The 27,089-nt window shown below is 39.2% G+C and overlaps 2 protein-coding genes across 4 annotated transcripts; one reads left to right on the top strand and one right to left on the bottom strand.

The window, feature by feature from the left end:
• Positions 1–773: 773 nt before the first annotated feature.
• Positions 774–18,028, top strand: LOC114269040 (decapping 5-like protein). The gene is made up of 7 exons (XM_028210304.2): positions 774–1,113; positions 12,809–12,909; positions 14,732–14,803; positions 14,895–15,800; positions 16,857–17,033; positions 17,178–17,288; positions 17,381–18,028. The coding sequence occupies exons 1-7, from the start codon at positions 921–923 to the stop codon at positions 17,522–17,524; spliced, it is 1,704 nt and encodes a 567-aa protein (XP_028066105.2). The 5' UTR covers positions 774–920; the 3' UTR covers positions 17,525–18,028.
• Positions 7,120–26,975, bottom strand: LOC114269042 (uncharacterized). Of its 3 annotated transcripts, XM_028210306.2 has the most exons (9): positions 26,563–26,975; positions 26,299–26,485; positions 25,818–26,023; positions 21,039–21,283; positions 20,793–20,931; positions 9,869–9,982; positions 8,167–8,444; positions 7,662–8,063; positions 7,120–7,576 (listed from the first exon to the last, which is right to left on the bottom strand). In XM_028210306.2, the coding sequence occupies exons 5-8, from the start codon at positions 20,882–20,884 to the stop codon at positions 7,969–7,971; spliced, it is 579 nt and encodes a 192-aa protein (XP_028066107.2). In that variant the 5' UTR covers positions 20,885–20,931; positions 21,039–21,283; positions 25,818–26,023; positions 26,299–26,485; positions 26,563–26,975; the 3' UTR covers positions 7,120–7,576; positions 7,662–7,968. The 3 variants fall into 3 exon arrangements, with proteins under 3 accessions (XP_028066107.2, XP_082757937.1, XP_082757936.1); XM_082901811.1 differs by lacking the exons at positions 9,869–9,982; positions 20,793–20,931; positions 21,039–21,283; ... (1 more) ...; positions 26,299–26,485; positions 26,563–26,975 and adding an exon at positions 8,539–9,166; XM_082901810.1 differs by lacking the exons at positions 9,869–9,982; positions 20,793–20,931; positions 21,039–21,283; ... (1 more) ...; positions 26,299–26,485; positions 26,563–26,975 and adding an exon at positions 8,539–9,139.
• Positions 26,976–27,089: the final 114 nt, after the last annotated feature.

Raw genomic sequence — 27,089 nt, 5'->3', positions numbered from 1 at the left:
TGAGAACTTAAATTATAAATAATCACGCTTTGTTGAATATTAAATAATTATTATTTGTATGCATGAATAAATATAAAATACTATATATAAATTTAAAAATCAATTAAATAACAAATTTACATTTAATTTAACATAGAAATTAAAAACAAATATTTTATAAAATAAAAAATACAAGTGTTCATGAGCACTTTTTAACATCAACCGACTATAATAAAGCATCATTTTTGTACTTTTAGGGGGAGATTTACATTGCTTTCACAGAAAGAAAACTGATTTGAGATGAAAAATTATTAGTTAGTCCAAGGTATTATATGATTTTATATTTGATCAATTACAAATTATTACATTTTTTCATATTTTTAATTATTTAAAATAAAATTATAAATTTTATTCATTTACCAATCACAATACATGGCATTGACCCTGTACCAATCAATACATTTTTTCATATTTTTAATTATTTAAAATAAAATTATAAATTTTATTCATTTACCAATCACAATACATGGCATTGACCCTGTACCAATCAATACCTTCTCATTTTAGATAGGGCGAGATAGATTTCCTAATTATTATTATTATTAATTTAAGGCCACGTTTGTTTGAGCGGACTGGATTAGCATTCCCATGACTAATAGTCCTAGGACTACGAATCCGTTGGATTATGTATCCTATCTTAACTAATAGTCAAGTTTAAAATAATTAGTCCGTATTCAATTGTTTAACCAATTGTTTAACCAAATATCAGATTAATAATTTTATTAGACTATTAGTTCAATCCAAGCTCACGTCCATCCAAACAAACATACATGGCCTAAAACGATAACCGACAAAACGAGTCGGTGAATTTTCCTATACACCGTTTTCAAATTGATTGGAGGTTTGATTTTCTCAATTCGAAAATATCGAACGAATCGGGCATGAAAGCTTCGTCTTCATCGTCATCTCCACCACCAACACCACCACCACAACCACCATCGTCGTCTTCATCTTCGTCTTCGATAGATTCGTACATAGGAAGCTTCATCAGTTTAACGTCCAAGTACGAGATTCGGTACGAGGGCGTTCTTTACTACCTCAATCCCCAAGATTCCACCCTTGGCTTGCAGAACGGTACGCCTCATTCTCTCTATTCATCGATGTGTTTGCATACATGTTTGTATTTCAAATTTACATATCTAGGGTTTCAGACATTGATGGGTAATTTGTTTAAACGCAACAATTTCAGATTTTTGTCTTCTTTAACCTAGAGTGGAAAGATGTTAAAAGAGAGCGAAAGACAGAGAGATGTTATGAAATACACTAGAATTTATCTTTAGTACAAACCCATTTTCATTGTGATATATATTTTCCAATTTTTTTATTGTAATTTTAGTGGTGGCCATGGTGAGCAGAGCAGATTTTACCTTATGGGTTGGTTTTTTTGAGGCAAGAAACAATTTTTTGCCGTCCTGTATGGAGACTTCCTATCCTACTAGTGAATTTACGAATTCATTTATGCGGGCATGGCATTATAAACTGGCAAAACTTTAGTTGGGTTGTGTCTGGATATATGTTGTTCTTGGCACGAAAAGCTGAGGGAAATAAGGATTTGATCCATTCTATGGTTCTTCTTCGTTCGCTATATTTCTTGTTCACTTCATTTGTCAAATTATTATTTTTTGATAAATAAACAAATTTTATAAGAAAAGCATGAAGATGATGCAATGAATACAAAACGATTGTCCCACAATGGGGAAACCAAAAAAACAAACTAGCCAACCACATCATCTAGAAAATCTAAAAAATAAAACAAATCTAGATCAGCCTTCCTCTCCAACCAGCTATACAGGACAAGAAGTAAATGATTTTGTAACCAAACAACCCGATGAAAAACATCTAAGAATGTACGCCGATTCCGCTCCAACCAAACAAGCCACATCAAACAAAACGGCGCCAACAACCACACCCTCCGACGCCGACACCCAATCTGTACACCCCGCCACACCCACAGCATATCGAACACCCCTTTCGGTTGGACCCAAGCAACCCCAAAGAGAGAACAAATGAAAGCCCACAACCGAGACGCCACCAAACAATGAAGAAACAAGTGGTCCACCGATTCAGCAGCAATACAACACATGTAATACTGGTTCGCTAAAACATGACCATTCTGCACTAAGTTGTCTAGAGTGAGATTCCTCCCTAAAGCTGCCGTCCACATGAAAAACGTCACTTTAGATGGAACACCTGGCACCCAAACACTTTTTCAAGGAAAAGCGTTGCTGCTATCCCCATCAAAGCCCAATAGAAGGATGCAATTGTAAACCTCCCCTTTGCCTGCACCCCATTCCACACCATAACATCGTGTCCCACCCCATTAATTCCCAACCCATATAAGAAACCCCACAACTCCACCTCACGCCGAAGCTGAATATCCCAAATCACCCCATTCCTACCCCCTAAATAAGATGCCAGTGTCGCCTCCCGATCAACCATAATATTAAAAATCAACAGAAAACGGGCTCCCAGTGACTCCCCATTACACCAGATATCCATCCAAAACCTCACCCTCAACCCATCTCCCACCCTAAATCTTATCCACCTCCAAAATTCCTTCCAACCCACAACCATGCGAGATTATCACGTCCGCAGAGAGCCAACCCCCCCTTTCCACCCCATACTTAGAAGCCACCATCTTTCGCCAAAACCTATCTTCCTTCGAAGCAAACCACCACAACCACTTGCCTAACAAGGCTTTATTAAAAGTCACCAACCGCCTCACCCCCAAACCCCCTGCAGGCTTAGATTGACAAATCCACCTCCTAATCAACCAAATGATACCTAAAAGCATCACCCCCACTACCCCAAAGAAAATCCATTTGAAGTTTTTCTAACCGTTGTGCCATTGACACTGGTATGACATGAAGTAGGTCGGAATGTTGCTTAACACACATTTAATCAGAGTCGGCCGCCCTCCTTTCGACAAAAACTGTCTCTTCCAACCCGCCAAACGTTTCTAAACCTGCTCCACTACTCCATTCCATATCCCTTTCGCCTTGAATGAAGCTCCTAACGGCAAACCTAAATAAGAGACCGGCAAAACGGACACCCTGCAACCCAAAACTGCAGCTAGAACTGGTAACCTATCCACCACCCCGGTTGGAATGAGTTCCGACTTCCGCAGATTAACCCAGAGCCCCGACATTGCCTCAAAACATAACAAAGCATACCTCAAATGACCCATCTGCTCCATTTCATCCCCACAGAAAATCAGAGCATCATCCACATATAATAGCTGAGATACACCAACAAAAACCCCAGACAACGAACCCACCTCAAAGCCCTCCAACAGACCACCGCGCACGGCACCTTCCAACAATTTGTTCAACGCCTCCATCACTAAAAGAAATAGGAAAGGTGACAAAGGATCCCCTTGCCGAAGACCATGATACGACGAAAAAACCCCCACTAGAGTTCCTTTAATCAGAATAGACATCCATACAGTCGAAATACAAAACTTAATCCATTGGCACCAAGTCTTCCCAAATCCCATACGATTCAACACTTGCAAGAGGAAATCCCAATTGACATTATCATATGCCTTCTCAATATCCAGTTTGCAAATCAAACCTGGGCGCTTCTGTTGAATCCGAAAATCTATACACTCATTAGCAACCAACACTGCATTCAAAATCTGCAGACCTCCTAATGCGTTTTGAGACTCCGACACCACAGCTAGCAAGACTCCTTAAAGTTTGTTCGTAAGAACTTTAGCCAATAACTTATAAACACTCCCCAATAAGCTGATAGGCCGAAAGCCATGAACATCCTTGGCCCCCCATTTCTTAGGAATTAAAGCCAAAAAAGTTGCATTAAAACTTTTTTGAAATTGACCTGACACAGAAAGCCTCCAGAGTCGCCATCACATCTCTCTTAACCACGCTCTAACAATGCTAAAAGAAAGCCATTGAGAAACCATCTGGACCTAGGGCTTTATCACCACTCATGGTTTGTAGAGCCCCATACAGCTCCTTCTTTGTAAAGGAACGCACCAAACTCTCCTTATCCTTCCTCGAGATCATATCAAACTGAACACCTCCCAAGCTTGGGCGCCAAGCCCCCGCTTGACGACGGAACAAATGTTGGTAGAAACCCACAACCCCTTCCTTAATCTGCTCATCCGTACAGAGCTCTCGACCATCCACCCACATCCTACTAATCTGATTAACCCGCCGATGTGCACTCGCCACCCTGTGAAAGAATTTCGTGTTTCGATCCCCATCCTTCAACCACAAACATCTAGATTTTTGTCTGAAAGATACCTCCTCCATGCGAGCAATACGAACAAAGTCCTGTCTAGCCGCCTCCTTCCGAACACTATCATCACTGGATAAACCCCTTTGTACCTCTAACTCATCTAAAGTTTGGAGTAAAGACATTACCTCCGCCTTTTGGCCCTCTAAGTGACCAAACACCTCATTCCATCTCTTCAAATTGCCCTTAAGCATTTTCAATTTATAGGCCAACACAGCACTAGGACTTCCAGAAATGACATAACCACTCCACCATCTACACACCAAGTCCAGAAAACCTTCTGTTTGCAACCACATATTCTCGAAGTAGAATGGCATGGGACCACGATGAATCCTCCCATTATCAAGCACAATAGGTCAATGATCAGATACTGGCCAAGGAAGACGTGCTTGGACAACCTCCAAAAAATGCTCCTCTCACCCCCCAGTCATAAAAAAGCGGTCAATTCGAGACAAACTCTGCCCATTGGACCAAGTAAAACTGCCCCCTTGAATAGGTAGATCAACCAACTGTAAGTTATCTATGAAAGAGCAGAAGGACCTCATAGCACTCAAAACCTGACTACTTCCTATCTTCTCCGAAGACCATCTGATAACATCAAAATCATCCTCAACACACCATGGGGCATCCCATCGAAACGCAATATCCCCCAGTTCCTCTAAGAAACTCCCTCGTTCCGAATTCTGCACTGGACCATACACACTAGTAAAGACCCACCTAAAGTCATCCTCCACACAACGAAACAAACAAGAAACCAAAAACCCCCCGATTTCCTCCTCCTCTTCTTCCCTCACCACCACCCTCCTATCCTAGCAAAGAAGAACCCACCCGCCGCACCGGCCGCTGGCAAAAAAGCCCACTCCACAAAGTGCCTCCCCAAACTTCCCGGATCAACTCCGGGCCCAGTTCCTCCATCTTTGTTTCTTGCAAACATACAACATCTGTTTTTGCGCCTCGCAACACAGCCTGCACTGCTATCCTTTTATCCTTGTCATGTAAACCCTGCACATTCCAAGGTAGGATTTTTAACTTCATTTCAACAACAATGGACCCCTACGATCTTTTCTAGCAGCCCATCCCACAATCTGCCTCCCATGATCATAATTAACAGTGCACTCCAAGTTCTTGAGTTCCTTATTCAGTTTACCAGGAGTAACATACGGAGTGCCAACTCCCTAACTTGGAGCCCCCTGCCGCCATGAAACCTCTGCTGCCCAAATAATCGCATAGCCTCCTCTTCATGACCTTCAAATGATACACCCAGACAACGACTAACCTTCCCGATGCGTTCCAGCACCCATTTTGAAATTGCCTCAGGCGATGGAATGTCAGCCCTATCCAACCCACCACTATTGGGAAGCCTCTCTGGGTTTGGACCCATGAACTCCTCTAGCGGCCCCTCCGTTGTAGCTAATGGACGCAAAACTAGGGGCAAGGCTTCACCATTGCTATCAACACTCTGTCCACCTTTATCAACCCAAGAGACACCACCGGGGCATTGTCGTATCTGGACATCCCTCACCATCGCTATTTTCCGGACTCCCCGACTGAGAGCTACTTCCACCAATAACCAGTGGCAATTGTGACCCAAGAACATCACCGCTTGAATCACGATGGGCCACCAACTCCCACCCCAGTTTCGTGTCTGCCTGGAGATGGTGATTATCCACATCGGCCAACTCTACCTGACCTGTTTCACCTGAGTTCACGTCGCCCAGTTTAGAGCAACCAAGAGTCGTGTCAACCCGACCCATCCCTATAGGATCAGAATTGACTTGGGTTAACACTGGTTGGGCCAAATCAATCTCCTGTGGTCCTAAATTACGGTTTGAAGAAACACCTTGCTGAGTATGACTGGCCCGTTGCTGCTCCCCAATATTATTTACCCCAGCCTAAGCCTTGCGGCCCAGAACACCAAATCCAGCTTCGTGGGCCTTTGCCAGGCCTAATTGTCCTCTACGGGGCCCCTGTGGATGGCTTACACCAGGACCCATATACTGAAATTTGCACCGAATACCCAAGATCCTCCTATCCACGCTAAAGTGTTGCAAATATTCCTCTTCCCCCCAAATCCCTAACTTTTCGTGATTAGATTGCCCAAAATCTTTCCTTGCCATATCCGATCCAAATCCTCCATTCCTCTTGGCCGTCGACGATCACAGCTCGACAATTAGAGCTGCCTCCAACCATTCCAGCAACAGGAATTGCCACCACCCCCCTCGAAGGGAAACTTGTGACGGTGTCTGCTCCAAACACCTCACTCGCAATCCAATACAACCCAGATCCACCGACGACTCATCCGCCTTCACGAAACCACCACACTAATCATCAAGAACCCAGTACACCTCTTCTCCATGAAGATGAAGAGGTAGACCCACCACCCGAATTCATACGCTTTTCTCCGGCATTGATATCTTCCTCGAAGTACATTGAGTCAGAGGTGACCACTACTCAAGCAGAAGATCACGCCCACCCACTGTCCATCGGCGACTCATCGTCACCTTCGCCTCACGTCTAGTTGGAAAGATGAACAGAAAAGCCGTCGCCCCCATCGGTCGGACCTCCACCATCCTTGAATGCCACCACCACCGACCAACCCAATTCGAGATTTTCGCGAAACTGAGGCCCTTACCATCTTTCCTCCCCACCGTACCCATCAACGATCTATCCAACAACCGAAACCAATCAAGGTTGTTAAGATTAGAATCCTACACAGGATCGTTTTGGGGGTCTGTCAGATCGGATTGTAGGATTGGATTGAGGATCGTAAGATCCTACTAAAATGATAAAAAAATGCAATAATTTTTATATGACTAAATAATATTATCAAAATATATATAGAATAAGTCCCCAAAAAAGAAATATAGTAATTCAATGTCGCATTCAAACATTTTTTTTTCAAAAAAAGAAGTCAAAAACATAATAAAAGCAAATACCAACACTTGCACACCATTGTCATTGTTTCTTAATGAAAACAAAACAAACTAAATAAAGGAAGAACAAATAAAAGACTATAATAAGTCATTATTGTCGCCGAAATTATCATCATTATTGCCACAGTCAGCATTAATCATTGCGACATCATCATCATCATCATCATCATCATCATCATCATCATCATCACCACCCCCGGTGCCATACAAGTCCTCAATGTCTTCACCAATAGTAGCATCTTCAAAGTCATGATCAAAATCCCTTCGAGCATCCATGTTTTGATCCATAGCATCATCATTACTTACTTCATGAACTTCATCATGTTCTCTACCAATATGATCACGACCTAAGTTGGAGTAAACAAAAAAATTAAAGGTAAAATTGAAGTTATAATTTCTAATTAAAACTAAAAGATGTGTATATAAACTTACAAGCTTCTTCCAAATTCCTTGCAAGGGCCTCCACTTTGTCTTCATCCGAATCACATCTATGTCGAGCATTCCTATCAAGCACACTCAACCAATTTCCTTCTCTTGGAAGAGTCGGAGTCTCTCTCTCTATTATCCATTCATCATCTGATGGGACATCATCCAAACATAATGGATTTACGATTGCTTGTCTATTCGTGTGTCGTTGTCTTAATTTCAAATTGTACATGACAAACACCAAGTCATTCATTCTCTTTTGGTGCAAATGATCCACTTTGAATGTACCATCTCAAAAGCACTTCAATTTCGCTCACACCCCGATGAACTGCGTGTTAAACTTAAATATCCTAATTGCAAACCTCTTCAACTCAGGGCATTCATCACCAAAAGAGTCCCACCTATCAGCTACATGAAAGTTTAGTCATAAATTTAAAATTGATGAAATGAAAACAAATAATAAGATATTAAAAATGATACAAATCAACTTATAGTAAAAATAAAAAAACACCTGAAAATTTCTTTTTTCTAGTCATGATTGCATTTTGTATGCCAAAGAGTCCTTTTGCACTCTTGAATGCATCAATTTGCAAATCTATCTTTACCCTCTCATTAACATCAGGAACCATTCTTTCAAGACATTTGTACAGCCCAATTTTAACCTCAGCATCGGGCTGAAAATTGGGACTGTAATGAAATTGAGGGTTCAAGAAGTATGCTGCAGCATGCAATGGGTGATGCAGTTGGGATTCCCATCTTCTATCAATGATGGTCCATATAGGATCATAGCTAACACCATTGAATAAAGAGTATTAATGAATAAATAAAAAGTTTAGAGAAATATAGTAGTAAAGTAAATAAGTTTAACTAAATAAAAGTTTACCATGAGAAAACATTATTGAAATTGCTTTGAATTTTCTCTTTCGCATGATCCATTGCCTCGTAAATGAATCTCATCGCCGGATGCTCATCCGAATCCACCAATCTAAGTACTTTAATGAGAGGTACCGCGGCCTTCAAGCACATAGAAACGCCCTTCCAAAAAATACGATTATCTAAAACAATATCTTCAATTTTTTTACCCTTTTCAGACCTTGCAAATCGAGTATTCCTCCACTTGGATGATGTAAACAAAGAGAACAATGTACCCTTTTGCTCATGAAGGCGCCTCAAGGTCAAGTTAGACGTGGCAAACCGCGTTACCGAGGGCCTAATAAGTTCAATACCTTTGGTGAACTCCTTCATCCAATGAATAAGATTTGTTCTTGAATAAATGTATGCCACAATTCTTTTTCCTTTTTTAATTGTAATTCGATGAGGTATGATTTGCTTCTCAAAATCCTCTAACATCAAATCTATGCAATGAGTGGCACAAGGTGTCCAAAACAAGCTCTTCCTTTATCCATTAACATTTCTCCCGCCAACTTATAATTAGAAGCATTATTGGTCACCACTTGCACAACATGCTCCACTCCAACTTTCTCAACAACCTCATCCAACGTCTCAAAAACCTTTTCACCGGTTTTTGAATTGTTGGATGTGTCCAATGATGATAGAAAGATAGTTCCATTAGGGCTATTGACGATAAAATTATAAATTGATCTTCTCTTTCTATCCGACCATCCATCGGACATAATTGTACACCCGGTCTTCTTCCATTGTTCCTTGAACTCGTCAAGTAATTGCAATGTCTTTTGCACTTCTTTTTTTAAAAGTATCACCCTAATTTCATGGTAAGATGGTGGCACAAGGCCTTTTCCATAATCTCCAATTTTCTTAACCGTAAGTGGAAATATAGGGTTGTTGACACAATTAAAAGGAACTGCACTAGTGTAAAAAAACTGGGCAATTGTTTGACAAACATCATTTCTCTCTTCGTTCTTAAATAATTGATTGATAGTTTTTTAATTTTGATGCCGAGACTTATTCACCACAAATTTGTCCATACGCTCATAATGTTTTTGTTTGTTTTTATGGCCACCGACATGCAATAGTTCCACTTCATCATCTGAATCATCATCACCAATATCAATCATCTGCCTTTTCTTATTTTGAAACTCCAATGTTTGAGTTCTTAGAAGACTCATAAATTTTTCTCTAACACCTTTCGGAACTTGGGGATATGGTTCAACATTTTGATGAGTGCATGCCAAATGGTGTTTTAATCTATATATTCTTCTAGAACGAGTAACATTACAGTATTTGCATTTTACCTTTTTGCTTGCAGCATCCACTTCAATGCCATGTTCCCAACCAGGATCATATCTGTGACCAGCAACATTTTTCCTCTTCCTCCCTCTTGCTGAACCAGAGGCTGACATTGTGTGCTGCAATTGCAAATTGTAAAAATTAAAAGAAATTCCAAACCCATGTAAAAATTGCAAATTGTAAAAAGGCTTTAAACAGACCATCATTTGGCAAATTGTAAAAAGGCACAAGACAACAATTCCAAGCCCATGTATCAAAAGGCTTTAAACAAACCATCATTTGGGAAAACAGTTCATGTTTTTTTGATAAGCAATCATGTTTTGCCTTTCCAATCAAAGAAGCAATGGTGTTTAACAAGATTAAGTAAAATGAATCTTACAATGATTTAATTTCCATTCCCAGGAGCCAATGAAAATAGCAGTAGCATTATAATTTATAGCATTGCAGGCAGCAAAGAAGAACAACGAAAATTGAAGAAGAAAAAAAGAAAAGAAAAAAGAGAAACAGAACTACAATAAGAGCAAAAAAAATGTATATTTACAGAGCAAATATATATATATATATATAATATAATTTATATATGAGAGAAACATACATAAATATATATATATATATATAATATAATTTACAGAAACAAAAATAAATAAATAAATAAGAGCAAAAAAAAAAAAAAAAAAAAAACACCGAAAGAGTTGATTCAGTGAAGAAAGAAGAAAAGATCAACGAAGAAAGAAGACCTACTGAGCAGCGAAGAAAGAAGAACAGCAGAGAGGAAGAATAGTGAAGAAAAAGAAAAAAAGAGAGTAGGTAGACAGTTTGAACAGCAGCGAAGAAGAAGAAGAAGAAGAAAAAGAAGCAGCGTACCTAGAGTCGCAGCAGGTCAGGCTTCTCTGTTTGATGTTGAATCTCTCTTTCCCCAATTCGTATTGCCCTAATCGTAGCAGGTCAGGTTTCGCTGTTGCTTTGCTTCTCTGCTTCTCTCATTTTTGCTCCCGATTTTGCTTTTAAGTTGCCAAAAAAATCCTTGAAATTTGGATCGCATGGAGTCGCGATCTAGATGCAATCTTAACGATCCCGACGATCCCAAAACGATCTCACCGCAATCTTGATCTGGGGTTGATCCAAAGCACGAGTCAGATCGAATGGTGTATATTGGATCGTAGGAGATCGCAATCTTGACAACCTTGAAACCAATCAGCCTCCACCCTAGTGCGAACCACCTCTTCAGCTGGTCGATGAGTAGTCTGCGACATTGAAATTGAAGTGGATGTCATTCGCTTGAGACCTCTAGGTTTCTTGACCGTCTCTGCCATCATTCCAAAACCTTCTATAACCAGTGCCACCCCTTCCCACCCATCACCGAAAACAGATGAAGGTATGAAGATCTGGTCTTGCCGCCTCCCAGTCGCCACCACTACTTGAAGAGATGACCCAAACCCCTCCTTGCCCCAAACCCATACTGCTACAGAGCGAGTACCCCTAGTGAGGCGGCCCAAGAATTTGAGATTAGCTGGTTTTGTAGAGGCTAGCTTCATCCTTGCCGCAATTCATCGTGCTTCTGACCCATTCAACACCATCACCCGTCGAAGCCCTGGCCCACGCCCAACTATGGACAAATTGCACCGCCCCTCCTCTGCCGCTTGAGTCTCCTCAAACTCAAACGAACGGTCGCTGAGAAAGAGAATCTGCAGGTGAGGACCAACTTCTTTCTTTAATGGGTGCATTGACTATTCCCAAAATGGTCCCTTTTTCTTTCATCAAATTAAAGGAAACTCATCAAATCTTTCGTCTAATTTGAATTTGATAAAAATGTAAAAAGATGACTCATTACTTCATTTATCAAATTATTACTCCCTCTATGCCAAATTATATGTATGGCATGGAAAACAAGAACTTGTAAAGAATGTATTCTTGTACTGAATTTTTAAATTTTTTTTTTTCACCAAGTAAAAGATCTTTTAAGTTCTATTAATTTGTTTTTGTTTTTTTTTGGTTTTTTAAATTTTGGCATAAAAATGCATTATTTTTAGGTTTTCGTTTTCCGTGCCAGACAATTAATTTGATGCAGAGGTATTATTATTATTATTATTATTTTCTTGTTCACTCTGTATTGAGCTCTTACATTGGTTTTGCTTATGGTTTTATATCTGGTATTCTTACTTCAATCTATTTGTGCGATTCGTTTTGGTCTTTGTGAAGTGTGTAAGTTAAGCTAAATTGGTTGCTTCCGAACTGCTACAATAAGAATTAGGAATTTTTAAGTTGTATGTGTTGAATTTTAAAAGCATTGCAAGCTTTTTCTGGAACTACTCTGATTAGTGATGATTTGTATACATACCTTTATACTTCTTGGGGGTGCATAATGTCTTTTCTTTCTTTCATTTTTCTGTTCTTTTTCCCTTACCAATTTATGAGTACAACATGCTTGAGAATTTAGTTTTGTTATTTATGAGTTGCATAAGCTTGTATTAATATTGATTTTATTATGTTCTTTATTTACTTGTCAAACTTTTTATCAAGAGGAATGCTCTACGGCATGATTACTACAGTAATTTGTCTGGATTTTATGTTATGCATTAATTTATTCTTTCTCCACCAGTAACATCATCTGTTGTTTGGAAGGTTGTAGTTTTGGCTGAAGATACAGTTAGTTGTGATCTTTGTTGCATATTTGAGTATTGTATTTACAAAGCAAAGTCAATAAATATGATCTAGTTTTGGTTGAAGAGTGTTTGTAGTCACTTCATTCTAATATAGATTTGTTTGTGTGGTTTACTTCAGCTAATGTGCCAGATAGATAGAATACACAGCTAGTTGTAGCTGTAATAATTGTTCCTTGTAGTATTTATCAAAAAAAAATAAAAAATAATAATAATAATTGTTCCTTGTAGTCCAAAGCATGCTGTAGAAACTAAACCTTTTATATGCATTGCCTAATGTTGCAGTGAGGTCTTATGGAACTGAGGGGCGAAAGAAAGATGGTCCACAAATTCCTCCGAGTGATAAAGTGTATGAGTACATTCTGTTTCGTGGAAGTGACATTAAGGTAAGTCTGGAAGTCCACTTGTCAATTGTTTTATATAATTCTGATTTTTCAGGGGCTTAATGTTACTTAGGAGATGTATCCTTTTTATGACATATTATTAGACGATTGGACTGACTTTTTATCGTGAACAGTGTCATTTTACCAACCTAACACCCAACTTGTATAGTCACTTTCTGCCATTACCATTATTCATCCTTTTTTATTTCCCCAAACATTTTTTTTGTTGACTTTTAGTGCTTGTAATATGATTCCATTCTTTATCTTGAGAGTATATTTCACACTAGATAAAAGTTTTGTCAGTACACTAAATGGGTCAGTCATGTTATAAAAGTATCTCTAGTCTATGTGCCTGTGTTGTAGTGGTGCCGATTTATGCTAATTACTTGTGTTGTGGCCTAAATGTCATCCCTTTTACTTCTTTTTATTCCCCACGTAAATTTTCTTGACAACTAAGAACTAACATAACAATATTAGAAGTTTTGCTTCTCTCTCTCTCTCTCTCTGATGTTCAAGGTTTAGCCCAAAAATGGAGCATACATTCTAATTCATTTGAGGTGAAGCTTCCATTCAACATCATCTTGGGGCAAATAACTTATCCTGGTTATTATTTGTCTCCTTAAACTACATGATCTACTTTAACACGATCAAATTACTGTCCAATTTTAATTACATTCTTGAATCATTCGCGAAATTGTCCTCTGTGGCCTGTCATATTTAGCCTTTCTTGATGGCTTGAATTTTAGCCCTAAATTCCCCTCAATGAAAAAGATTTTTAAGGCCTCTATCTAAGGTATATTTTTATAATTTTTCCTGCATCTCTCAATTTGGCTAAATCTGAAATCTTACTGAAAAAGTGAACATACCTCTTTGTCCATCCTTTCAGACTGAGCAATTGCCTTTGAAACAAATCTTTGTTGGATCCCTTCAGATCCTTCTTAAATAGCACTTAAGCCTTAATAGTGAGCCCTGGGGAAGGGCTAGGCTGCAGAGTGAGAAAAATAGTAGCCTCTTTGTCTAAAATTATGATGCCTCCACTTTCTAGCTTCAGTTGTCAAGAGAAACCATGAACCAGAATAGTGCCATGTCTTTTTTCCAAGTTAAATTATTAAGAACCTGTGCAATATAATCAAATTCCTAGTCTTAAAGGGATCTTTCAAAATATGGCTTGCAATGCATCTCTATCCCCTTTCAGGAAACTTGTTGGTTACTTTAAGGTCCTTACTAACTGCAACAAAATAGGCTAGAATCAATTTACTCAAAGGTATGCTTCCTTACAAAAGAAAACGAGGTACATTTCCCTACGTAATGTTGTTCATGAAGGTACCATTAACCATCTTCCACCTCAGGTTTAATTTTTTCACAAAAATATTTAAAGCCGTTGACATTCCTATCCTAGCAGGTATCAACCTTTCAATACTTAGAAAACTAATTAATAAAAGCATTCCCTTGCTTTGATGTAAATAGTAAATTATTGTTGTCATGTTTGCAAAAGGGCTTGATTCATGCAACATATGGGTCTTATCTCTTTTTCTTTTTCGAGGAGCAAGTTTTTATATAATTGAATACAATGAATTATTAAAAAAAAAAGAAAAAGAAAAAATATTACACTTAGTCAGAGTTTTTGGCATGTTAGAATTGTAAGTAACTTGTCCGAGAGAATAATAGTATTTGTATTACATGCATGTGTCACTCACAACCATTGTGAGGGGCCAAATATTGCAACCTTGATGCTAATTACAACTGAGATTTTGAGAATGCAGGAGTACGTTTAATTTATTAGTCACTTTCAATTTTAGGTTTCCAATAGTTTGTTCTATTTCAGGATTTGATAGTGAAATCCTCACCACCTGCTCAGAAGGAGGAGCTGATACAGAATGATCCTGCAATTATACAGGTACTAATTCCCTTGGTGGATACATGTGACAACTTAATAGAATTGTTCCATGGGACTGTAATCATATTCTTCTCATTCACTTTTTCTGCAGTCACACAGCTTGGTGGGCCCTTCAAGTTCATCAAAATCAGTTTCAGTTGGTGGTGGATCTTCGATGCAATTCAGCTCTCACGAGGAACCTCCTACTTTAGCCAATACGTCCTATCCTGGCACATTGCCATCAAATCAATATGAAATGCCAGTGGGTCCTGGGGTTCCTCTGCAAGCAACTCAAAATGCCAATGCGGCATCTTTGGCCATGCCAATGTTTTGGCCCGGATATAATGGAACGTCAAGCAATAGCCTTTATGCTCCACAACAGCCTAATCCATTAGTGCCCATGTCTTCTAGTACAACATCATTGCCTGGAACAGTGCAGAATCTTCTACAGCCTTATGTGACTCCAGCATCTATGGGATTAACATATTCATCAGGTGTTGCTGCTCCTCTATCTTCACTTAGCACTTCTAATCCTGTACATTTAAATATTACACATTCTCTTCCTCAAGAACAACATCCTACTTCTTTCATTATGCCTTCCTCCTTGTCTGTGAAGACATCTCCACCTTCTCATCCTGCACTTCTGACTGCTAGTAGATTAACCATGTCTCCATTTCCTTCATCTTGTCAAGACAAGAATGCTATTGAAGCTGCAATTGTTGGTAAAATGGGTTCTGACTCAGTAACAGCCCTTTCTGGTCAGTCCTTGCCATGCTCTGCTTCTTCTGTTGCAGATTCCACATTAGGCCCCTTGTTAAAGGTACCACCAACTTTGTTAACTCCATATCAGTTATCACAGCCTAGGCCACCTCTTCTTTCTTCTGCACAGAACCCCTACCCTGATCAGAAAGATATGCTTGCCCTTAATTCAGCATCCCCAAATTTGTCATCCTCAATTACTACTACAGCAGTTCAACCGCCACTATTGCCATTGCCACACTCTGTCTCCGCACAACAGGTTGGCGAAAATGTTTTCTTTATGCAAAATATTTAATTTCAGATAGATCTATTGTATTTTGATTTTATCTGTTTTTCATCTATGATGGCGTCACTCTTTCCAATTTATCATCTTGTGTCATCATACTGCATGATAGTTTACTTGTATTCTAAGAAGCAAAGCAGAGTGTACATGTCGCAACATGTGGTACACTTTCCAACACTCGTCCAAATGTGTCCTATTATTTTAAATTTTTTTAGACTAGTATACGTTTCAGACACCTAGAGCACGCACATATTCATTGCTTAGATGCATGAAATACTTTGTAAATTTGAACAAAAAACGTAGGATCTAAAGATAAAAAGGAAAACAATGAAGATTTAGAGCTCTCAATCCATCCTACATTAAACATTAGAATTTCGTATTATGTTGTATATTTTATTAATTTTGAATAAAATATTCATATATATGACACATAAGAAGTGTATAAAATCATTTATTTTGCGTGTCTCCCACGTGTTGTATCCTACATTTTTATTTTTTTGAAAATTGTTGTCATCTTGTCTGTGCCGTGCCTGTGCTTCTTAGCTTTGTGTTTCATATTGTTGGGATGCTCAAATAGCTGTGAAGAAAATTTTATGCTATTTTTTCCCCTCAAATAGTCTTTCTTGTTTTTGTGTATCCACCATCCTCTAGTCCTCTTGTATACACATTTTCTCAGCCTCCAATAACTATGCTGTCAGAAATTTGATATGCCTGTGACCTACAGTTCTTTTTGGGTTAGAAAATTGGTTCACCATTTATTGATTGTTATCTTTGGGAATTGGTGGATGCTTGATTCAGTTTGTGGCTGGCTCCAATGAATACTTCCTTTATGGGTTGATCTCCTTGTTGAATGGGTTGATCTCCTTTGCTTTGTTTATTAAATGAAGAATGTATATACACTTCTGGTTCCTAGTTGTTCTGGGTTGTTACTGGTTTCTGTATGAACATGCGGTTAGCCTTTTGAATGATTGAACCTATATTGTTTTTCTTTTTGTTTTAATAATTTTGTTGTGTAAACATTCTATTATGCAGTTCACCGAGGAATTTGATTTTGAAGCCATGAATGAGAAGTTTAAAAAGGACGAAGTATGGGGTTATCTTGGAGGTACAAAGCAAAGGGATGAAACAGAGGGATTTGAGGACAATGCAGTTGCTCAAAACTTGGGGCATGAAGGGGGTTATGGCTCGGCACCGAAGATTGACCCCAAAGTAGGTCTTGGAATGTTTTTTTATATCTTGTAGTGAAATTCTCTCTGTTTTTGTTATTTTTTGGTCCACAAACATAGTAATTTGGAGTTATAGATTATGTGAAAGGCAATCACTGAGGCAATCCTTTGTTGCTTCCCTGTGCAGCCTGCATATAGTAAGGATGAGTTCTTTGACACGATATCTTGTAATTCACTTGCCCGTGGAGCAAGAAACGGACAGAATAGGTTCTCAGAGCGAATGAAGCAGGATACTGAGGTTTGCTAATTGTATTTATGGTATTCACTTCTAAAATGTTAAAAGAGGGGGTACTAATTGTTTGACAACTTATTTATCTTTTTACCCCCCAGACTTTTGGCAATTTCCCCCAGAGACCTCATCTTGGTTACGGAGGCTATGGAGCTGGACGAGGTGAGAACTATCATGGCTCATATAACAGGGGAAGGGGATATAACTACAATGGAAGGGGCCGTGGTGGATACTATCGCATATGACATTTGAATTTTGAATTCTCCAAAGGTGCATGCTTGCTTGTGGTTCACACTTAAATACTGTTGCCCTTTGTTTCTTCAAGACAGCTATTTGAGGAATGAATCTCATCAGGATCACTACTGTGGAAATTTGTGAAGATCCCGTCTTGAGTTTTTCTTGGTAGGAACCATTAAAATCACTAATTATGGCAGGCTCATGGTTTTTTGGCTCATGAGTCGGCCTTACTAGTTTACTGTTTAGAACAGATGCTCGTATGGGAATTGTATGTTGGATCAGTTTTAAACTCCAACCCTCTCCCTTTCTTCTTTCTATCTAATGTCCTCAAGCAAACATAAGGAAATATGTGATACTAGTATTAGTATGCTTTGTTACTGTTATTTTCGTAATTGGGTTGCAATACCTGGATTGGTGCCTATCGTAAGTCCGATGGCAGTCTGGAGTTTGGTGTATTATTGCCGGAAATATGCTTTAATTGCTAATATCTGATCTACTTTGCTCCTTGGAAATCAGTAAGTTTCATTACATTTTACATAGCATTTGGAATGACTCTCTCTCTCTCTCAATTGTGCTAAGATTCATAGAAAGGTGTCTACAGCCATGGGCAGAGCTACGTATAAAGCACTGGGTTCAATTCAATCCACTGAATTTTAATTTTTTTTTTAATTTGTTAAATTATGTAGTATTATAAAAAATAAAAAAAAATCATACATAATTTCGAGATAAAATGATGTAATTTAATATGGACCTTTCATTTTAAAATAAAACATTCATGAGGATGCTTTTTATTTATAACATTATTTTTGTGATTTTTTTGGGTTTAAATTTTATAGGGAGATTTACCAATAAATCCCAAATGTAAACTTATGAACCAATTGGTCCCATTTTTATTCTAGTAAACCATTTAGTCCCATTTAATTGTGAGGGACGTAATTACCCTCATCTAACCGTTGCTCACAGATACACACACAGATACATACACACACAGATACATATACACACACAGACACACAGATACACACACACACAGATACATACACACACAGATACATATATACATACACACACAAATACATATACACACACACACAGATACACACACAGATACACACACACACACAGATACATACACACACAAATACATATACACACACAGATACACACACAGATACACACACACACAGATACATACACACAGATACATATACACACACGCAAACACAGATACACACATAGACACAGATACACACACAGATACACACATACATTACGAGGGGCAGACACACACACACACAATAGCTAATCCATGCGACGCCATTGCTGACCGATCAGATCTTCCTGAGCCGCCGGTTCGTGCGCTGCCTGCCGAGTCTCTGCGGTAGTCGGAGAATGATGCGCGAGCCGAAGTTGAGGGTAAGAGAGGCGACGGCGGAGCAGATCGAAGAGAAGCAGAGCGATTGGGCGTATTCGAAGTCGATCGTGATTCTGGATCTGTTGTGGAACTTCGCGTTCGTGATCGTTGCTTTGTCGATGTTGATGGTGAGTCGGAAGGAGATCGGAGGGAACGAAATTTCAGAGAGAGAGAAGCGCGGGTGGGCTTGCAACAGAAGGGGGGAAGAGTTATAATGTGGGAGATGGTGAAGTGATGGTGAAGTGAGTGATCAAATTGATGGCCCCAACAGTATATGGAAACAAAACAATAATGGGTAAAATCGTCCACACATTACACTAAATATGAAAAATAGGATCAACAAGAAATAAACTTTCCCACTGATAGGACTTATCCGAACAAAAGAATAAAGTTGGGACTAATTGGTTTAGTAGTTTATGAAATGGGATTTATTGGTAAATTTCCCAATTTTATATATAAATAGAGTTTATAAAAATAAAAATAAAAAGAAGAAAGAAAAATAGATTTCTTTTAAACTACGAAATTTTTTTACTTTTAAAAGCAAAAAATTAGGCAATATATTGAAAGAAAAATTAACTTCTTTTACAGTATGAAATTTTTAATTGCTTACAAAGATAAATATTTTTTTGGTTTCTGAAAAACTATCATATTTTTTTTTTTTTTTTGATTGATTGAAAGGAGACATGTTGCACAAAGCTGCTCGGTTTTTATCTCATACTCTCATTATTTGTAAAAAATTGTGGGGAAAAAATGCTATTGAATGGCTGTTCTCATGCTCTAAAGGGGGAAAAAATTCAGAGTTTTATAGCTGTTTTTGAAGAAAAATCATTGTTGGGTGGGAAACAGATGCTTCCAGTGTTCTCCGGGCTTGATTTGGAGTGAGATGAGGGGGAGGGCTTTTCTTGCTCATTTTCTTTTCGTTTTTCAATGGACTGAGTGCTTTGCTGACTCACCCATGTGCGGTTGACTCATTGACTCTTGAGCATATATATATATATATATATATAAGATTATTTGAGAAAGATTGTTAAAAGTTATTTTTTAATTTTTTAATTCATTTTGGGTTATGTTATTTTTCATAATTTTTATATATTTTTTGAAAAAAATTAAAAATTCAACTTTTAACCATATTTTTAAAATAACTTATATATTCTACATCTTATGTGTAGAATGCTGTTCACTCTGTTTGGTTTCAGTTTTCAAAATTTATTTGTCAAAAAATTCTAATTTTTTTTGTTTTCTGTATTTTTTTATTTTCATTGGATTTTTTAAAATACTTTATGTATTTTTTTAAAAATTTTTTAGACACATTTAACATAAATATACTTTAAAAGTATAATATTTGTGAATTTTTTCTTTAAAAATTCACTAAATACAAAAAAAAAATATAAAAATTCAGTACATTTTTCATATTTTTATATGTTTATTAATTTAATTTTTTTTATTTATAAATATTTACTATTTAGATACATCTAAGTAAGGTGTATCTAAAAAAGTAAAAATATTGTTTAAAATTTTAAAAAATATTCACTAAAAAAAAAAACACGAAAAACAAAAAACACAAATTTAAAAAAATTAAATTTAAAAAACTGAAATTAAATACACTAGTTATAACCTATACAATAGAAACATCTTGGGAAGAAACTATCCGTGTCAGTGACTAACTTGGGAAGAAAATATGAAAAGAAACATCTTCATTTATTTTTTCTTGTTTGGTTGTTTAAAATTCTTTGTTTTGACTATTGACATATGTATGTACCACAAGTCCAAGTGAGGCTAACCCACCATGTACGGAAAAACTTATTTTCTCTGTATGTCTTGAATATGAAATACAAAATAATTATTTGAACTTCTGAGCAAACCTTGTAGATTTTTGTTGGGCTGAGGTCTTCTTTTTCCTCCATCTGGTGTAGTTGATGCATGGTGGAGGTCCTTCCCTTCCTTCTGCCCACATCACTCCCCAACTTTGATCAGAAAAGATGGGAACCTAGAAAATTTGTCCTGAAAATTGATATGTGCTTCAAATTCAATTCTTGTATATACAACGCTTTTTTTGAGTTTCTAATATTGCTGTTATATGATAATTGTCTTGTTCTCTTTTGTTTAACCTCAATTTCTTCATCCAACTTGCCCATGAACCTTTAGGCCTTGCTCAACTCGTTCCTTCTTGATTGTTATGATGGTTGAAGCAAGTGTTGAGCCCACTGTGACCAAAACTAGAATTGATGCCCCAACATACACTCCATCTTTTACTATGTAGCACTCGCCATCTACCCATCCATCTCCGAAGTGCTGTATTCTATTTATACTTGTGGCCGCGCTTAATAATATAATTGCAAAGCCAAAACTGATCCTGCAACATCATTAAATTCAAAAACTTGTTTATATTATTACTCTTAGATGACTATGTTTGTTTTTTTTTTTTTTTGTTGTAATTAATTAATTTGCTTTCCTAGTCTTATCTGTTGAAATTGAAAAGTTGATTAAGAATTAATATGTATCCAACTGTCCCCATGTGTGAAGGTTCTATCTAGGAGTGCGTCCAAATTAAAAAAAAAAAAAAAAAAAAAAATTTGACTTGTCCACTCGTGGCCAATGATAGTTATCCTCGTTGCAAGCAAAGATAGAATTGAAACTCTCAATTATGAGTGGTTGTCATGATTGTTTAAAATTTTAAGTTGAGAAAACTATTTTTTAAACAATATGATAAAATATGTGACTAAAATATAGTTATTGATTGGTTGAAAAAAATAATATCTTTGTTTGATTTTGAATTTTCAAAAATAATTTTTGAATTTTTAATTCGTATTTTTTTGTTTTTAATAATTTTAAAAAATATTTTAATCAATTTATTTATTTAGATGTATCTAATTTAGGTGTATGCAAAAAAGTAAATATTTGTGATTCAATTTTAAAAAATTGAATAAATACAATATATATATAAATATACTAAATTTTTATATTTTCTTTTATATTTTTAAAGTGTTTTTAGATTAAGTGAATATAAAAAGTAAAATGGGATTTTTATTGATAAGTCCAATTTAGAAGTGCTTTAACCCAAGAAGTCCATGAAGGAATTTTTTAACCCATTTAGTCCCATGTATGTATAGTTTTATTCCATAAAGTCCATTTTCTTGATTTACACTATTTTCTTGGACACTTATGCCCTTATATTTAATTTTGATACCCTTATAAATATTTTTTGAACGATTAGCAATTTAATGAAGTGAACATTCATATTTTAAAATTCACATTGGTAGGAATGTAAAATTGGCCCGTGGGCAGCCCGAAACCCGGCCGCGAGCCGGGGCAGGCCCGGCCCGTTGACAATGTGAATATTCACATTGACATATTAACATTCACATTAATAGAAGTGTAAAATTGACCCCCGTCCCGTGGCGGCGCGAAACCCGCCCGCGACCCATGGCCGGCCCGGGGCGGTCCTGGTCCGGCTCGTCGACAATGTGAATATTCACATTGACATGTTAACATTCACATTGATAAGAGCATAAAATTGGGCCGCGGCCCATGGGCGGCCAAAAGCCAGCCCGCGGCCCGGGGCGGGCCCGGCCCGGCCCGTTGACAATGTGAATATTCACATTGACATGTTAACATTTACATTGATAGGAGTATAAAATTAGCCCGCGCCTCGTGGCTGCCCAAAACCCACCCACGGCCCGTGGGCGGGCCCGGCCCGGCCTGTTGACAATGTGAATGTTCACATTGACATGTTAACATTCACATTGATAAGAGTATAAAACTGGACAGCAGCCCAGGGCGGGCTCGACCCGGCCCGGCCCGACCCGTTGACAATGTGAATATTCACATTGACATGTTAACATTCACATTAATAGGAGTGTAAAATTGGCCCCCGTCCCGTGACTGTGCGAAACTCGCCCGCGGACCATGGGCGGCCCGAGGCGGGCCCGGTCCGGCCCATTGACAATGTGAATATTCACATTGACATGTTAACATTCACATTGATCAGAGTATAAAATTGGGCCGCGGCCCATGGGCGGCCAAAAGCCTGCCCGCGGCCCGGGGCGGGCCTGGCCAGACCCGTTGACAATGTGAATATTCACATTGACATGTTAACATTCACATTGATAGGTGTAAAATTAGCCCGCACCTCATGGCTGCCCGAAACCCGCCCACGGGCCGTGGGCGGGCCCGGCCCTGCTTGTTGACAATGTGAACGTTCACATTAACATGTTAACGTTCACATTGATAAGAGTATAAAACTGGACAGCAGTCCAGGGCGGGCCGACCCGGCCCGACCCGTTGACAATGTGAATATTCACATTGACATGTTAACATTCACATTAATAGGAGTGTAAAATTGGCCCCGTCCCGTAGTGGCTCGAAACCCGTCCGCGGCCCATGGGCGGCCCGTTGACAATGTGAATATTCGCATTGACATGTTAACATTTACATTGATAAGAGTATAAAATTGGCCCGCGGCCCATGGACGGCCAAAAGCCCGCCCACTGCCAGGAACGGGCCCGGCCCGGTGCCCGGAGCGGGCCCGGCCCGGCCTGTTGACAATGTGAATATTCATATTGACATGTTAACATTCACATTGATAAGAGTGTAAAATTGGCCCGCAGCCCGTGGACGGCCCGAAGCCCGACCGCAGCCCGAGGCGGGCTTGGCCCGACTCGTGACAATGTGAATATTCATATTGACATGTTAACATGCACATTGATAGGAGTGTAAAATTAGCCCGCGCCCCGTGGCTGCTCGAAACCCGCCCACGGCCTGTGGGTGGCCCGGGGCGGGCCCGGCCCGGCCTGTTGACAATGTGAATATTCACATTGACATGTTAACATTCACATTGATAAGTGTGTACAATTGGCCCGTGGCCCGTGTGCAGCCCGAAGCCTGACCTCAGGCCGGGGCGGGCCCGGCTCGTTAGCAATGTGAATATTCACATTGACATGTTAATATTCACATTAGTAGGAGTGTAAAATTGGCCCGCAGCCCGTGGGTGGCTCGAAGCCTGATCGCAGCCCGAGGCGGGCTTGGCCCGACCCGTGACAATGTGAATATTCACATTGACATGTTAACATTAACATTGATAGGAGTGTAAAATTTGTCCGCTGCCCGAAGCTCGCCCGCGGCCCGGGCTAGGCCCGGACCCAAACCCGGGCCGCCCACGGGCGTCAGGCCGCCCGTGGGACGCGAGTCAATTTTACACTCTTATCAATGTGAATGTTAACATGTCAATGTGAATATTCACATTGTCAACAGGCCGGGCCGGGCCCGCCTCGGGCCGCCCACGGGCCATGGGCGTATTTCGGGCATCCACGGGGCACGAGCTAATGTTACACTCTTATCAATGTGAATGTTAATATGTAAATGTGAACATTCACGTTGTCAACGGGCCGGGCTCGCCCCGGCCGGGGGCCGGGCTTCGGGCTGCTCACGGGTCACGGGCCAATTTTACACTCTTATCAATGTTAATGTTAATATGTCAATGTGAATATTCACATTGTCAACGAGCCGGGTCGGGCCCGCCCTGGGCAGCGGGTGGGTTTCGGGCCGCCCACGGGCCACGGGTCAATTTTACACTCTTATCAATGTGAATGTTAATATGTCAATGTGAATATTCACATTGTCAACGGGCCGGACCGGGCTCGCCCCGCGCCGCCCATGGGACGCTAGTCAATTTTACACTCTTATCAATGTGAATGTTAACATGTCAATGTGAATATTCACATTGTCAACAGGCCGGGCTGGGCCCACCCCGGGTCACCCACGGGCCGTGGGCTAGTTTCGAGCAGCCACGGGGCGCGGACTAATTTTATACTCTTATCAATGTGAATGTTAACATGTCAATGTGAATATTCACATTATCAACGGGTCGGGCCGGGCCCGCCCAGGGCAGCCCACGAGTCGCGGGCGGGTTTCGGGCCGGCCATAGGCCGCGGGCTAATTTTACGCTTCTATCAATGTGAATGTTAACATATCAATGTGAATATTCACATTGTCAACGGGCCGGGCCCGTCCCAATCCGGGCCTGGGCTTCGGGCTGCCCATGGGTCATGGGCCAATTTTACACTCTTGTCAATGTTATTGTTAATGTTAATATGTCAATGTGAATATTCACATTGTGAACGAGCCGGTCCAAGCCCGCCCCGGGCGGCAGGCTGGTTTCGGGCAGCCCACGTGCCGCAGGCCAATTTTACCCTCCTATCAATGTGAATGTTAACTTGTCAATATGAATATTCATATTATCAACAGGCCGAGCCGGGCCTATTTTTTTGGCCTGTGGGCCGACCCGGCCCGACTCGAATTTTTCTGGGCACCCACGAGGATCGACATGGGCTGGGCCCCTACACATTGACGATATGAACATTTACGTTGACGGTGTGAACATTCACATTAAGGGTATTTTGGTAATTATGTCACCCATAGGACTTATTGAAATATAAGAAAATAATGTGAACTAAATGGAACATAAGTAGATGAAAATGGTATTTTGGTCTTCTTATCTCAAATTGGACCTAATGGAATAGTCAAAAAGAATATGGGTTGGATGGAATAAAACTCTTAGAAAATGGATTTATCAAAAAAGCTCCCAAGTAAAATTAATTGTCTAAAACATTAAAAAGTTTACTCAAAAAGATATCTTTTAAGTTTTTGACCCAGAGCACTAACTAAACATATTGGTATTAGCGAATTGGATAAAAGATAAAATCAATTTTTTTTAATGCGCATGTCATGGTGTTCCGAGAACACTAAACAATTTCCCTATGATGATTTGATTAAATTGGTGGTATCCAATTCAACTACTCTGATGTGTTGCTCTCATAGTTGAAAAGTAAAACCAATCTATAATTGTGACCTTAGAATAGGAATACTAATGAGATTAAAAGTTCACCTACCATGATAGGACCAGAAAAGTGGTAGCAACCGTTGGTTTTTTAGCCCTGAAACTGGTTCTCTTCTCTCTCAAACAGTAATATCTACAGATGATGAAGTTTCCGATGACCTGAGCCGACAACAGACAGATCAAAGCTGCAATTCCAAGCCCAAAAGCAGGACTTCCCGGCAAATAACACAACTTACCGTCCAATTTGAGATCCCTCCTCTGCAAAAACACCAAATAACATGAAAACTAAAAAAGGCAGTTCAATGCACGAGACTCTGTGATTGGGGAATTTGAAAAGAGTCATGTATACACAACTTTTGGATCAAACTAACCCATGACACAAATATATAGTAGAGTTATTTGGGCCCGGGAGGATTGACAGAGCGAACTGCTAGTTGGACGTATTTGCCCAATTGATACAGTTAAAGGACGTGTAGAGAGACTGTTTCTATGTTTTGAACAAAATGAAAACAAAAAAGTACTTGCAATTGTACCTTTGTCCTCTTGAACTCGGAGGCAATGCACAATACGAAGGAGATGACTCCGAGGGCTATGATAACAGAGAGGTTTAGTGTGAACACATAATGGTTTTTGTCCATGGTGATACAGATGGTATCTTTATTCCACAAGAATTGATAAAAAAAAAAAGAAAAAAAAAGAAGGCTTCCGTCACTGCAGGATCTGAAAAGAGTCAGATGTACGCAATATTAAAGACTTGCTGTGGTCGTGAAGCTCAAATCGCAATGAAATAGCTTTACCGTTGCGCCAAGACTTGTCTTGAATTGGTGAATATGGAAAATATAGAGAGAGGATTAAGGCTTGTGGGTTATTAGACAAAGGAGAGAAAAGTCTGGTGTTATAGTCTTGTTGGTGCTGGGAAGTCAGTCTTTGTGTGGGTTGAAACTTTCTTACAAAGGAGTCTTTCATTGCTTGATTGGAAGGAGAAGTGGTACCATTTCCTTTTGGTTGTATCTGTCTATCTATCTAGACAGGTTTGGAATATATGTGAGGCTGTTGGATCAATCTCTTGTCTTTTGACATTGGGCTGGTCAACTTCATCAACTGCTTCAATGGTGTTGGGTTGGCAGGCTATGCAAAAAGTGAGAGATGGAGAGAGAAAGCTGTATTCACATTAAATTATTGAGGGTTTCCAGGATTAGTCCTAACAGATGCGTTTGATGTGGGGTTGGGGTTTTTATGGAATTATTTAGGGAAGAATCAGGTTTTTCTACCGTCCTTACTCCAACTCGATAGTCCGGTTGGTATATTGTGAGCCAATCTTGTG

The sequence above is a fragment of the Camellia sinensis genome, chromosome 13 (genome assembly GCF_055761805.1).
Source record: "Camellia sinensis isolate YWXY chromosome 13, ASM5576180v1, whole genome shotgun sequence".
Lineage (NCBI taxonomy): Eukaryota > Viridiplantae > Streptophyta > Magnoliopsida > Ericales > Theaceae > Camellia > Camellia sinensis.
The sequence above is the reverse complement of the archived record's forward strand: the minus strand, read 5'-3'. Positions and strand labels throughout refer to the sequence as shown.

What these genes read in the sequence shown, in the direction of transcription:
- LOC114269040 (XM_028210304.2), top strand. Translation starts at nt 921, where the DNA reads ATGAAAGCTTCGTCTTCATCGTCATCTCCACCACCAACACCACCACCA. An exon ending in ATGATCCTGCAATTATACAG is followed by an intron (nt 14,804 to 14,894) that starts GTACTAATTCCC and finishes CTTTTTCTGCAG; the next exon opens with TCACACAGCTTGGTGGGCCC. An exon ending in GAATGAAGCAGGATACTGAG is followed by an intron (nt 17,289 to 17,380) that starts GTTTGCTAATTG and finishes TTTACCCCCCAG; the next exon opens with ACTTTTGGCAATTTCCCCCA.
- LOC114269042 (XM_082901810.1), bottom strand. Translation starts at nt 9,005, where the DNA reads ATGTTAGAGGATTTTGAGAAGCAAATCATACCTCATCGAATTACAATT. An exon ending in TTCAATAATGTTTTCTCATG is followed by an intron (nt 8,445 to 8,538) that starts GTAAACTTTTAT and finishes CAATGGTGTTAG; the next exon opens with CTATGATCCTATATGGACCA. An exon ending in TAGAAAAAAGAAATTTTCAG is followed by an intron (nt 8,064 to 8,166) that starts GTGTTTTTTTAT and finishes ACTTTCATGTAG; the next exon opens with CTGATAGGTGGGACTCTTTT.